Source organism: Phocoena phocoena, chromosome 10 (genome assembly GCF_963924675.1).
Source record: "Phocoena phocoena chromosome 10, mPhoPho1.1, whole genome shotgun sequence".
In the NCBI taxonomy this organism is placed as follows: Eukaryota; Metazoa; Chordata; class Mammalia; order Artiodactyla; family Phocoenidae; genus Phocoena; species Phocoena phocoena.
Genome location: NC_089228.1, coordinates 47,452,947 through 47,466,192, shown reverse-complemented (window position 1 = coordinate 47,466,192; position 13,246 = coordinate 47,452,947). Strand labels below are relative to the sequence as shown.

The following is a 13,246-nucleotide window of genomic DNA, read 5'->3' as shown; positions in this document are numbered from 1 at the left end:
TATATATATAAAATCTTTCACCCTGTAGAATCCTTTCTTTCTAACATCTTTTCAGCCAGTCCTGCCAATCAGATAAGAAACACTACAAGATTGGGAGATAAAACCTTTTTAAAACAAGTTTCCTAATAGAAATTAATTTTTGAAAAGTCTACTTTTAAAGCAGCAGTTAGAAACTGTTCTTGTAACATGTCAGTAATACTGTTACATCAAATTGTGGATTTAAATAAGTTTAGCAGTTTCTTATCTCTTTAAAAAATAATACAGATTTCTGTGTTATTTAATGGCTTCTTCATTCTTCCAATTCCAAGGAATACAAAGGTCTCCATCCTGCATTACAGAGTAGAAATGTGAAATGCACAGGTGCATCCCTTGTAGATAAGGCAGTGATTGTTCTAGAAGTCTCTTACAACAATCCACCATTTGTATACTTGAAACGCTGGGCTCCTTATAAAACTTTTCCAGAGAAAATTTCTTCGTGGAAGCCTGCATCAATTCGTTTTCAATGACTTTCAACCTGTTATGTTGAAAACAAACATCTGATTGCCACAAGCTATAACCAAATAAAAGAACATAAAATGTAAAAAATATTTTTGTATATTGGGCCATAACTTTCTACTCTCAACACTGAAAATGGTATCCACAAAGGCCAAATTATACGCTCAGAAGACTGTCCATAGGTATCTTGTAGCACCTATTATTACCACATATATCTCTAAGTATTTGTTAAATCTTTTTACCAGTAATGGGGTAAAGATAATTAATATAATAATTTTTTTGGCTTTTTAAAAATTTTTATTTTTTATTTAAGTTTAACTTCTAATTAAAAAATGTTTTTAATTGAAGTATAGTTGATTTACAATGTTGTGCTGGCTTCTGGCATACAGAGAAGTGGTTCAGTTATACATACATATATCTACTCTTTGTCAGATTCTTTTCCCTTATAGATTACTACAAAATATTGAGTATGGTTCCGTGGGCTCTACAATAGGTCCTTGTTGTCTAATTAATGCATAATTCAAAAGCCTCTTATCCCTCCTCAGGGAGCAGCTGTTGGTGACTGAGAAAAGCAGGAAGCTGAGAGCGCCACCGGCAGCTTCAGGAGGCCCTACAGTCCAACCCTGACCCGGGCAGGAGTGACTTCTGGAGATTCCTGAAAAACCCCAGGACCAGAGGCTGGAGGAGGCCGCCCTCCCCACCAGGGCACAGGTGCTGTCTTCTGCCCGCCAAGGGTAAGACACAGAGGCGCTGAAAGTCAGGCAACCTGGAGAAGTCGTGCAGGGGGCTGGAAGGACAGGACCCAGATGTTAGCTTAGAACAGTGGTCTTTAAACGGCTCAGCAAGCTGAGGGTGGTGCAGAGGTGCTCTGAGGGCCCTCGTGGGTATGGACGGCCTCCAGTTCCTTTCCTTTTCAACTGGAGCACCTGCCAACCTTGATCTTTCTTTATCAATTGGTTTTCCACTTGAGAATCCACTTTATAAAGAGAGATGCAGCTCAAAGTGTCTGAAAACCACTGTCTCAGAACAGGCTTCATCTAAGGCAAGAAGGCTGTCTAACCAGCACCAAGTGGCTGCGATGCAGGCGGCCAGACTAGGGAGGGACCGCGGCGCAGGGAGAGGAAAGAGGCAGCGGGGAGGGGAGACTCAGCCGGGCCGGGGCAGACGGCTGTAGGGGCCCCGGCCAAGGGGGCAGGCGGGATGGGACCAGCAGCAAATGGTTTCTTTACCCTCCGTGTTGGAGGGGACATGGATGAAGGCTCCGGAGCCCAGAGCCAGAAGGAGGCCAGGGAAGCATGAGCGTCAGTGGATCCAGTCGGTGAGTATTGACTGAAGCCTCCCATGTGCCAGGCCCCGACCCCGGCACTGGAGCGAACGAAAGAGACAAAGCCTCTGCCCTCATGAAGCTCACACGCTATCTGGGGCGGGGGGCGGGGGCAGACAGTAAATGAACAAGGAAAACAGCGTGTCATAGGGAAATGGGTGGCAGGTGGGAGGGATGAGGGGAAGCTGCTGGATGGCAGGGGAGCTGAGACCTGAGGCTGGGAAGGGGCGGAGCCTGAAGCCATGGGGAGAAGGGCTCCAGGCAGGGTCAGAGCGCGTGTCCTTGAGGAGGTAAGAAGCTCCTCTGGCAGGAGCAGCAGGGGTGAGGGCAGCGTCTTAGGAGGCGAGTTCAGGAGGCCGCCGGCAGGGCCTCGCAGGCAGGAACACATCCGGGCTCTCAAAGGACCACTCGCTCCGGCTGCTCGGCTGAGAGACCACTGGGCGGGGGCGTGCATGCGGGGGCGCGGACACGGGACAGGGCATCACAGGATGGTGGAGGCTGAGACCCGGGCGCAGCGGGAAGGGACAGGAGACGGGCGGGGTTCTGGAGAGACGGAGAACGTGGAGCTGAGAGGTCTGCCGGCCCGGATGTGGGGAATGAGGAAGCAGGACAGGAATCAAGATGGATCACGGGGTTGGATTTACCTCAGCTTCTGGTGGATGAAACGCTCAAAAACTAAAATATTTCATTTTTATTTCTTTTTATTTTCCTTCCTTAAAAATCTACTGGCACTATTTCAAAGCTATAGAACGCCCAGTGCGAAAACAGAAAAAGCAGCAGATACGATGTAGCAAGATCCTCAGGCCTCACAATGGAAGGTACGTGAGACTTACAATTAATTAATTAATTAATTTCTGGTTTATCCTTCAGTGCTTGTTTTTTTTAAGATTTTATTGGGGTATAGTTGATTTACAACATTGTTAGTTTCAGGTGTAAAGCAAAGTGATTCAGTTATACATACACATATATTCTTTTCTCATATAGATTATCACATTCAGTAGAGGTCCCAGTACTATACACTAGGTACTTGTCGTTTTTCTGTCTTACATGTAGTAGCGTGTGTATGTTAATCCTAAGTTCCTGATTCATTCCTACCCCCGCAATGTTTCCCCTTGAGTAACCATAACTTTGTTTTTGAAGTCTAAGTCTGTTTCTGTTGTGTAAGTTCATTTGCATCATTTAAAAAATTAATTCCAAATATGGGTGATAATCGTATTTATCTTTGTCTGACTCACTTCACTGAGTGTGATCATCTCTAGGTCCATCCATGTTGCTGCAAATGGCATTATTTCGTTCTTTATTATGGCTGAGTAATATTCCACTGTATATGTGGACCACATCTTCTTTATCCACTCCTCTGCTGATGGACATTTAGGAGGCTTCCATGTCTTGGTTACAGTAAGTACTGCTGCAGTGAACATTGGGGTGCATGTGTCTTTTCAAATTATGGTTTTCTCCAGATATGCCCAGGAGTGGGATTGCCAGATCGTATGGTAGTTCTAGTCTTAATTTTTAAAGAAACCTCCATAATGTTCTCCATAGTGGCTGTTACCAGTTTCCATTCCCACCAGCAGCTTAGGAGGGTTCCCTTTTCTCTGCACCCTCGCCAGCTACTATAGTTTGTAGACTTTTGGGTAATGGCCATTGTCACCTGTGCAAGGTGAGACCTTGTTGCAGTTTTGATTTGTGTTTCTCTAATAATTAGGCATGTTGAGCATCTTGTCATGTTTTGTTTCTTTTTTTTAAACAGTGTGAATAATGTTACCTCTTGAAATTGGCTTCTTGAAATACTGCACTGATTTGAATTCTTTTTCGATTACTTATCCCAGGACATTTCTTGAGGACAGGTGTTATTTATTTACAGCCCTGCAGGCCTTGTGAATATTAAGACCTGGGCAGATGTCACATCCCTAGAGCCTGAGCAGGCTTGGTTCCCAAGGCTGGACTGTCCTGGGGCTGAGGGAGCTGGGGAGGATATGCCAGCAAATGAGCCCCTCCTTGGCCCTCTAGTGCCTGGTCCCCTCTGGATGGGACCACAACCTCCAGATCCAGGTGGGCCCTCCTACAGCTAAACCAAGCCTACTGTACCCAAAGGATGGTGGACTCTCTGGGCTGGAAGAATTTGAAAAGTCACCTGGTCTGCACGTCTCCTAGTGGTGGGGCTCCCACCTCCAGCTCCGTCCGTACAGTCGCCCCGCCTCCGGACGACAGCACACTCAGCAGAGCGGTTTTGCAGGGGTTGGGTATTGTCTGGTGGTGAAGGGTAAGGGGGAAGGGGCAGTGAGACAAAAGCCCTTGGGTGTTTGTTCTAATTTACAACCCAGAAACAAGAGTTTCCCTAAGGTTCTGGGTGCCCAAGGCAGCAGAGCTGGCATGAAGAAATCCTGCCGCCTTGTGGCCATTTCCCCGAAAAACAAGTTAAAAACCAGTGCTGATGGGCACTTGTCACAAGGCCTGGGGAGGGGGCTGTAAATGACACCTGCCCTCAAGAAATGTCCTGGGGTTGGTAATCGCAAAAGAATTCAAACAGGGCAGACTTTCAAGAAGCCAATTTCAAGAGGTAAATTTTACACTGTTGAAAAAAAAGGCACATGAAAAGATGCTCAACATCGGTAACTTTAAAAAAAATATTTTATTTTGTAACATCTTTATTGGAATATAATTGCTGTACAATGTTGTGTTAGTCTCTGCTGTATAACAAAGTGAATCAGCTATATGTATACATATATCCCCTTATCCCCTCCCTCTTGTGTCTCCCTCCCACCCTCCCTATCCCGCCCCTCTAGGTCATCACAAAGCACAGAGCTGATCTCCCTGTGCTATGCGGCTGCTTCCCACTAGCTAGCTGTTTTACATTTGGTAGTGGATTTATGTCAATGCCACTCAGTCTGTCCCAGCTTACCCTTCCCCCTCCCGTGTCCTCAAGTCCATTCTCTACCTCTGCATCTTTATTCCTGTCCTGCCTCTAGGTTCTTCAGAACCTTTTTTTTTTTTTTTTAGATTCCATATATATGTGTTAGCATATGGTATTTGTTTTTCTCTTTCTGACTTACTTCACTCTGTATGACAGATTGTAGGTCCATCCACCTCACTACAAATAACTCAAATAACTCAATTTCGGTATTTTATGGCTGAGTATTCCATTGTATATATGTGCTACATCTTCTTTATCCATTCATCTGTCGAATATTGCTAATTATTAGAAAGATGCAAAGCAAAACTACCATGAGGTACCACCTCGCACCAGTTGGAATGGCCATCATCAAAACATTTACAAACAATAAATGCTGGAGAGGCCACGGAGAAAAGGGAACTCTCCTATGTCACTGGTGGGAATGGACATCAGTAACAGCCACTATGGAGAATAGTATGAAGGTTCCTTGAAAAACTAACACTAGAGCTATTATAATATGATCCGGCAATCCCACTGCTGGGGTGTATATCTGCAGAAAACCATAATTTGAAAAGCCACATACACCCCAACATTCACTGCAACACTATTTACAATAGGCAAGACATGGAAGCAAGCTAAATGTCCATAGACAGAGGAATGGACAAAGAAGATGTGGTACATACATAGAATGGAGTATTACTCATCCATTAAAAAGAACAAAGTAGGGCTTCCCTGGTGGCACAGTGGTTGAGGGTCCGCCTGCCGATGCAGGGGACATGGGTTTGTGCCCCGGTCCGGGAATATCCCACATGCTGCGGAGCGGCTGGGCCCGTGAGCCATGGCCACTGAGCCTGCGAGTCCGGAGCCTGTGCTCCGCAACGGGAGAGGGCACAATAGTGAGAGGCCCGTGTACCGCAAAAAAACAAAAAAAAAAAACAAAATAATGCCATTTGCAGAAACATGGATTGACCTAGAGATGATCATACTAAGGGAAAGAAGGAAGTCAGAGAAAGACAAATATGATATCACTTACATGTGGCATCTAAAGAAAAAGTGATTCAAATGAACTTATTAACAACACAAACAGATTCATAGAGTTCGAAAACAAACTTATGGTTAGAAAAGGTAACAGCACAAATGCTCACCAACCAATCAAGAAGCAGGCTATTTGTTCAATAGGATCTGGCCAGGAACTGTCACCAATTCCACAAGTGAAAGAGATATGTGACTCCTTCACTTATTTGATGCATAAAATGACCCCATCATCTCCTGGGACACGGATCATGTCCACAGCCCTCCTGCGTGGCCACCCTTTTTGTGTTTCACATCCTTGGCTTTTTTGTGTGTGTGTGTGATACACGGGCCTCTCACTGTTGTGGCCTCTCCCATTGCGGAGCACAGGCTCCGGACGCGCAGGCTCAGTGGCCATGGCTCACAGGCCCAGACACTCCGTGGCATGTGGGATCTTCCCGGACCGGGGCACGAACCCGTGTCCCCTGCATCGTCAGGCGGACTCTCAACCACTGCACCACCAGGGAAGCCCACATCCTTGGCTTTTTAAACAAGCAATTTGTGTAGATCGAGGAGAGAATGGGCAGCGAGGCCAGAGAAGTAAGTAACCAGAGGGGGCCCCCAGCAGCACACTCGGACAATCACCCTGGTCTTCCACCCACCAGGCTCCTGACCCCACCCTCCTTACCCTGCTCCCCGGACACGTCAGCCTCGGCCTCCTCGGCCACAGCCTCTGCTTCCTGTTCCCTTCCCAGAGCATCAGCCTTGGCTCCTCTCATGCATGACCCCTCTCCGTCCACCTCCCCTGACACTGAGGGCACCTGCGTCTCCTGCGAGCCTGGGGACCAGGCCTTCATCTTTCTACCAGTGGCGACTTGCACAGCTTCCGATCCACAACGGTCACAGCAAATGACGGCTGCATGAATGAATGAATCCTTGCTAGCCAAACCTCCTTAGGCCACATCTTTAGGAAAACTATCCCTTTCTTCATAGTAGATCCATGAAACATCTTCAACACTATCTTACTGCCTACAAAACTACTGACTATAACAGGATTCCTTCAAAGATACAAATGGCATAGAGACAGCACTGCTTATGAACCAAAAACCTTTTTCACTTTAAGATTTCTTCTCAATTTAATGACAGTGCAGACGAGGCTTGTTTCCTTCAGCAGATTTCAAAATTTTAAACAGTGAAGATTCCAATTAATCAAGTAGTAACTGAGTTTTCCCCCCTTGTTGCCACCCTTTTCCATCTGCACAGTTTCTTTCTGATACTCTTATCTTTCACTCTGCTTCTGAGTTGACTTTTATATTAACAAGCGCTGCGTCTCAAATCGAGGTACATGGTGGGAATGCAACCGAGGTTATTATACTGAGAAAACAGCCACGTCCAATCCCTGGCACAACCGGGGGAATAAATAAATATGTTACTCCTAAGTGACATACAGCTTAATACAGTCGATATCCTAAGTTCAATACAGTTTTAATTTCCCATACTTATGAGTTCTGACTACCTGAATATTTTCAATGATTAGACGGAATGGTAAGACAGGAAGAGAGGTAAGAGCACTCACTCTTCTTTTCTTTTCATGTTCTCTCTTGCCTGTTGGGCTTTGGTGAGAATAAACCACTGGAGGTTTGCTGGATCGCAGAGGATAGGAATGTTAAAATGCCCAAGTTCGTGCAAACTTGGAGCATATCTGTCACTGTAATAAAGCATACGTAAAAGGAAAAATCAGCAACCTTTCTACTCCCATTCCACCCTCAAAGAAACGATTTTCTTAGTCTGATTAATGGAAAGGAACTCATCAAGAAAACCCACCTCAAAGGTACAGTAAGTCCCCTACATATGAACGAGTTCCGTTCCGAGAGTGCGTTCCTAAGTCCAATTTGTTTCTTAAGTCCAACAAGTTAGCCAACTAACACAATTGGCTATATAGCACTGTACTGTAGTAGGTTTATAATACTTTTCACACAAATAATACATAAAAAACAGTGAAGTACACAAAAGCACAACCACTTGTAGAGGATGCACGCATCTGACAATGTACAGCAGACACATGAACTAACATGAGATTGGACATGTGAACGTACGCTTGCATCTTTGAAAGTTTGCAACTTGAAGGTTCATATGTAGTGGACTTCCTGTACAGCAGAATTGATTTGAAGTTTTGCTGTCCCCAAAGGGACACACTATCAGGATGACCACACCCTTCCTGGCCCTGTGACCTTCCTCATCTGTAAGATGGGGGTAGTAACCCACTCCATGGTGAGGTTGTGAGAGCTAAAGAGATAATGCATTTAAGTACCAAGCACGGTGCCTGATATGCACACTGTTGATTTCACATTAGTTTAACCCTATAAAGTTTTCCACAGGACTGATTTGCCCTGTAAGTGGCAATATATTTACAGAATGTTCTAGAGACTCAATCTTTCAATCCTCTCATGTTGGCTTTTCTCAAGTTTAAAAGAGTGTTGCCAACAGAGGTGGTGACATTCCTTTCTTTAATTCCTAAGAATCACACATGGAAATACAAAACAATTTCATGCATAGACACACACAGCCCATCTGACTGAATGAATAAAAGTAATTGTTTTAGATACTTGCCTGTTAAGGATCATTTGCAAACCACGCAAACTTCGAGGGTGAAAAGGTATTCGACTTTTCAAGAGTCTATTATAGAACACGTCGAGAAGAGAGTAATATTCTTCAGGTGTCAACACTGGCTGTAATTCTTCGATATAAACAACTTGGATGCCACCTAGAAGATAGCTTATTTGGTCCTCCAGAAGCATCAGCCTCCTCTGCAGGTCAAAATAACTCGGTAATCTTTCAAAAAGCTACAGTATTTTTTTTTTTTGAAAAAAAGGGAAGGAATATTTAGTTTTATGGTACTTTAACAGTCCAAGTTCAGGACTCCAATAAATGGTACTGAGAAATTCTAACAAGAAAATGATAAATTATTTTCCTAGAAGGAAAGTTCAAGTAAGCAATAAGAAAAAAGCTACGGAATGCTGGAAATACTAATATTCAAAGCAAACCACTGTAAATCTTAGGAACTTTTAGCTAGGAATTGAAGAGATTGCAGAAGAAAAGAAATATGTTCCAAATAGAAATAAGTCCTAACATTTAAATATTCAGGTAAGAATCTCAAATTAGGTTAGAAAGATTAAATGGTATAATAAAGAACAGTTTTAGAAATAAAGTCTACATATTTCAATTGCAAATCTATTTCCTCAGAATTTCCCATAATTCAACTAAATTCTATTTTGAAGCACCTACCATGTACTTAAACACTAAACTGGGCCCTTGGAGTATAGAGATTATAAGAATTTGTGTCCCTGTCTCCCAGGGGCTTATGGTCAGGGTGCAGGGAAACAAAACAAGAATCAGAATTCAGCGTACCAAGTGCCACATCAGGGTGAAGGGACTGGAGGGTCAAGCAACGGTTTCTAAAGACGTCTAATGTAATCAATATGAAGAGATAAAGAGGATTTAGAGAAGGTTAGACACATTGCTAATTATTAAAGAAATGCAAGTCCAAACTACAATGAGGTACCACCTCACATTGGTCATAATGGCCATCATCAAAAAGTCTACAAATACCATATGCTGCAGAGCATGTGGAGAAAAGGGAACCCTCTTACACTGTTGGTGGGAATGTAAGTTGCTGCAGCCACTATGGAGAACAGTATGGCGGTTCCTTAAAAAACTAAAAATAGAACTACCATATGACCCAACAATCCCACTCCTGGGCATGTATCCAGACAAAACTATAATTTGAAAAGATATATGCACCCAATATTCATAGCGGCACTATTCGCAATAGCCAGGACATGGAAACAACCTAAATGTCTATTGATGGATGGATAAAGAAGATGTGGTCCATATATACAATGGAATATTACTCAGCCATAGAAAAGAATGAAACAGTGCCATCTGCAGCAACATGGATGGACCTAGAGATGACCAAACTAAGCAAAGAAAGTCAGACAGAGAAAGACAAATACCACATGATATCACGTATATGTGGAATCTAAAATATGACAGAAATGAACTTATCTACGAAGCAGAAACAGACTCGCAGACGTAGAAAACAAACTTATGGTTACCAAAGGGGGAAGGAGGTGGGGGAGGAATAAATTAGGAGTTTGGGATTAGCAGATACAAACTACTATATATAAAATAGATATACAAGGTCCTCTTGTATAGCACAGGGAACTATATTCAATATCCTGTAATAAACCATAATGGAAAAGAATATAAAAAAGAATATGTATGTATAACTGAATTACTTTGCTGTATACCAGAAATTAATACAACATTGTAAATCAACTATATTTCAATGAAAAGAAAAAGGAGTAGAGAAGATTAGCTGCATGTGGGAAAGTTTCAGGGGAAGAAAAAAGCATGTGCAAACCTGGAAGCACGAATAGGGACAAAGCAGGTTCAAAAACAAGGAGTTTGGTGTGGCTGGAGGGTGGCCTAAGTGGAAGGAGGTGAGGCTGAAGAGGCAGGTGGCGCTGGGTCGGGGAAGGACCTGTGTCCTATATTATGGACTCAGATTTTATGCAGAAAGTTGCAGTTATATTAGAGGAGTTGAAAGGCATCAAAAACTCTGCTATAATAAAAGCAATAGCAGTATAAAAATTCTACAAAGTATTTATAATATACTTCTAACACTTTCTGAAAAACAATTTTACTACCTACTTTTCAATTTTTCTCTCAACGAGTTATTCATGTGTAAATGGTAGCTACGTTTTAAACACCTTTAATTTTGAGATAACTTTAGATTCACACGTCTTTCACCCAGTTTCTCCAATGGTGACATCTTGCAAAACTACATACAATCACAACCAGGAAACGGACATGGCTACAGTCCACTAACCTTGTTCAGATTTCATCAGTCTTACTTGCACTCGTGTGGATTTAATCATATGCAGATTTATCACACGTAGAGATTCATGTGACACGACCACAGTCAAGACATAGAAGAGTTCCATCACAAGGATCCCCTCTGCTGTACTTCCATAGCCACAGACACCTCTGCTCTCCCACCCCCGGACCCCTGCAACCACTAACCTGTTCTTTCTATAATTTTATTATTTGAAGAATGTTATATAAGTGGAACCATACAGCATGTATTCTTGTGAGATTGACTTTTTTCACTTTGGACAATGCCCTTGAGAGCCACCCAAGCTGTTGCCTGTATCAGCAGTTCATTCCTTCTTACCACCGAGTGGAGTTCTGTTGCATCGATGTGCCAAGGTTTGTGTCACCATTCAAACACTGGAGGGTATTAGGGTTCTTCCTAGTTTTTTGCTCTCACAAACATTTGTGTACAGTTTTGTTTCTCTAGTATAAATGCCCAAGAGGGCAGCTGCCAAACCCCATGATAAACACGTGTTTACTATTATAAGGAACTGCCACACTCTTTGCCAGGGTGCCTGCGCCATTTTACATTCTCAACAGGAATGCATGAGTGATCCAGTTTTTCTGCGTCCTCGCCAGCATTTGGTGGTATCGTTATTTTTCAGTTTAGCCATTCTGACAGGTGTGCAGTGACATCTCATTGCATTTCCCCATGGTTTTTCATGTGCTTATTCGGCATCTGTATGTCCTTTTCTGTGACATATCTATTCATGTTCTTTGCCCATTTTCTAATCGTTTGTTTTTTTACTGTTGAGCTTTGAGTGTCCTTTATATATTTAGATACAAAGACTTTGTCAGGTAGGTGGTTTGCAAATATTTTCTACCAGATATTTGATTTGAACAGATATTTCACGGATGGCAAAAGAGCACATGAAAAGATGCTCACCACCATTCATCATTAGAGAAATGCAAATTAAACCCGCAATGAGATAGAACCACACACCTCTTAGAGTGGCTAAAATTAAAAAGATGACCATAGCAAGTGTTGGCAGTTTCTTTTTTTTTTTTTGCGGTACGCGGGCCTCTCACTGTTGTGGCCTCTCCCGTTGTGGAGCACAGGCTCCAGATGCACAGGCTCAGCGGCCGTGGCTCATGGGCCCAGCTGCTCCACGGCATGTGGGATATTCCCAGACCGGGGCACAAACCCGGGTCCCCTGCATCGGCAGGCAGCCTCTCAACCACTGCGCCACCAGGGAAGCCCAAGTGTTGGCAGTTTCTTAAAAAGTTAAAATACCCTAACATATCTGGCCATTCCACTTTTAGGTATTTACCCAAGAGAAAAGGAAATATATGTCCATATAAACTTTGTAGATAAGTGTTCATAGCAGCTTTATTTCTAGTAGCCAAAAGCTGACATAACCCAACATCCATCCATAAGTGAATGGATAAACAAACTGGTATATCCATATGATGGAATACTACGTGGAAATAAAAAGGAATAAGTACACACAATAGCATGGATGAATCTGAAATTATGCCAAATGAAAGAAATCAGATCCTAACCCCAACATACTCTGATTCCACTTATATAAAACTCTAGAAATATAAACTAATCTATAGTGACAGAAAGCAGACCAGTGGTTGCTGGGGTAGCGGGTGGTAGATGGAAGAGAGGGTTTACGAGGGACATGAGCATTCTTTTGTGGGTGATGGATGTGTTCACTATCCTGATTATGGTAATGGTTTCATGGGTATTTACATATGTCACATCTCATCAAATTATACCCACTAAATATGTACAGTTTATTGTAAGTCAATTATACCACAGTAAATCTGCTAAAAACAAAACAAACAAAACAACAGAATGAAGGCCTTTAGGCTATGCTTCAGAAAAGACTATAGAATTTCCAAATAAAAACGGACTTAAAAATCAGTCCTCTAACAATTTAAACTACAAAATATTAAGCATCTGATCTGCAAACAGGTGATTCAAAGTTTTTTCAGTTTACTGACATATTAGCATAGTTTGAAACAAAAGTATGTCGATAACAAATTAGAGACTTTTTTTTTGCTTTTAAGCTTTTTCTTACTTTTGTCCAGTGATGATGGACATCCATTGTTCCCAGCATCACATGGCCCACTGCACTCATCCCGGACCGGTCTGTAAATATTATTGTACATCCTGATGATAAAGCACAAACCTTTGGTCACTGTCCAGAGAGGCTTCATTCTTTCAGCACTGTGCAAATCATTACGTAAATTTCATGTACCAACTCAGGATTAAATTCGGTAGAAGCTTAAAGCCTAATTTTATGTCACTGTTTAAGTCAAAGGAACAGATTTTAAAATTCAGCTGATATAAAGTCACGTCTATCAATACAAAGACTTTTAACACTTAGCTTTCCTCTAGAATTTACAGATGTGTATAGCCATTAAGGGATACGGATTTCGGAAGTGAATGGAAATTGTTTACCTTTTGCATTTTTAAGGCTTTCCAAGTTCTGCTGGGCTAAGCGGCCTAAACTGTGCATCTGACTGCAGCGGTGGGCGATGCCCCAGCTCCTCTGCCACCTGGTCCAACAGAGCACACGGCCCATTAACACCCGTGTCCCCCCGGAGGGAGGCACACACTCGCCCCCACTGCTTGA

At 42.8% G+C, this 13,246-nt stretch overlaps 1 protein-coding gene across 1 annotated transcript in view; it reads right to left on the bottom strand.

The window, feature by feature from the left end:
- Positions 1 to 273: 273 nt before the first annotated feature.
- The window catches only part of TCAIM (T cell activation inhibitor, mitochondrial), a 28,833-nt gene continuing 15,860 nt past the window's right edge, over positions 274 to 13,246 (bottom strand). Inside the window, exons 6-10 of the mRNA XM_065886160.1 lie at positions 13,072 to 13,169; positions 12,689 to 12,780; positions 8,334 to 8,566; positions 7,300 to 7,431; positions 274 to 514 (exon numbers count right to left, since the gene is read on the bottom strand). Of these exons, the coding sequence (XP_065742232.1) occupies positions 274 to 514; positions 7,300 to 7,431; positions 8,334 to 8,566; positions 12,689 to 12,780; positions 13,072 to 13,169 (796 nt within the window). The remainder of the gene's footprint in view (positions 515 to 7,299; positions 7,432 to 8,333; positions 8,567 to 12,688; positions 12,781 to 13,071; positions 13,170 to 13,246) is intronic.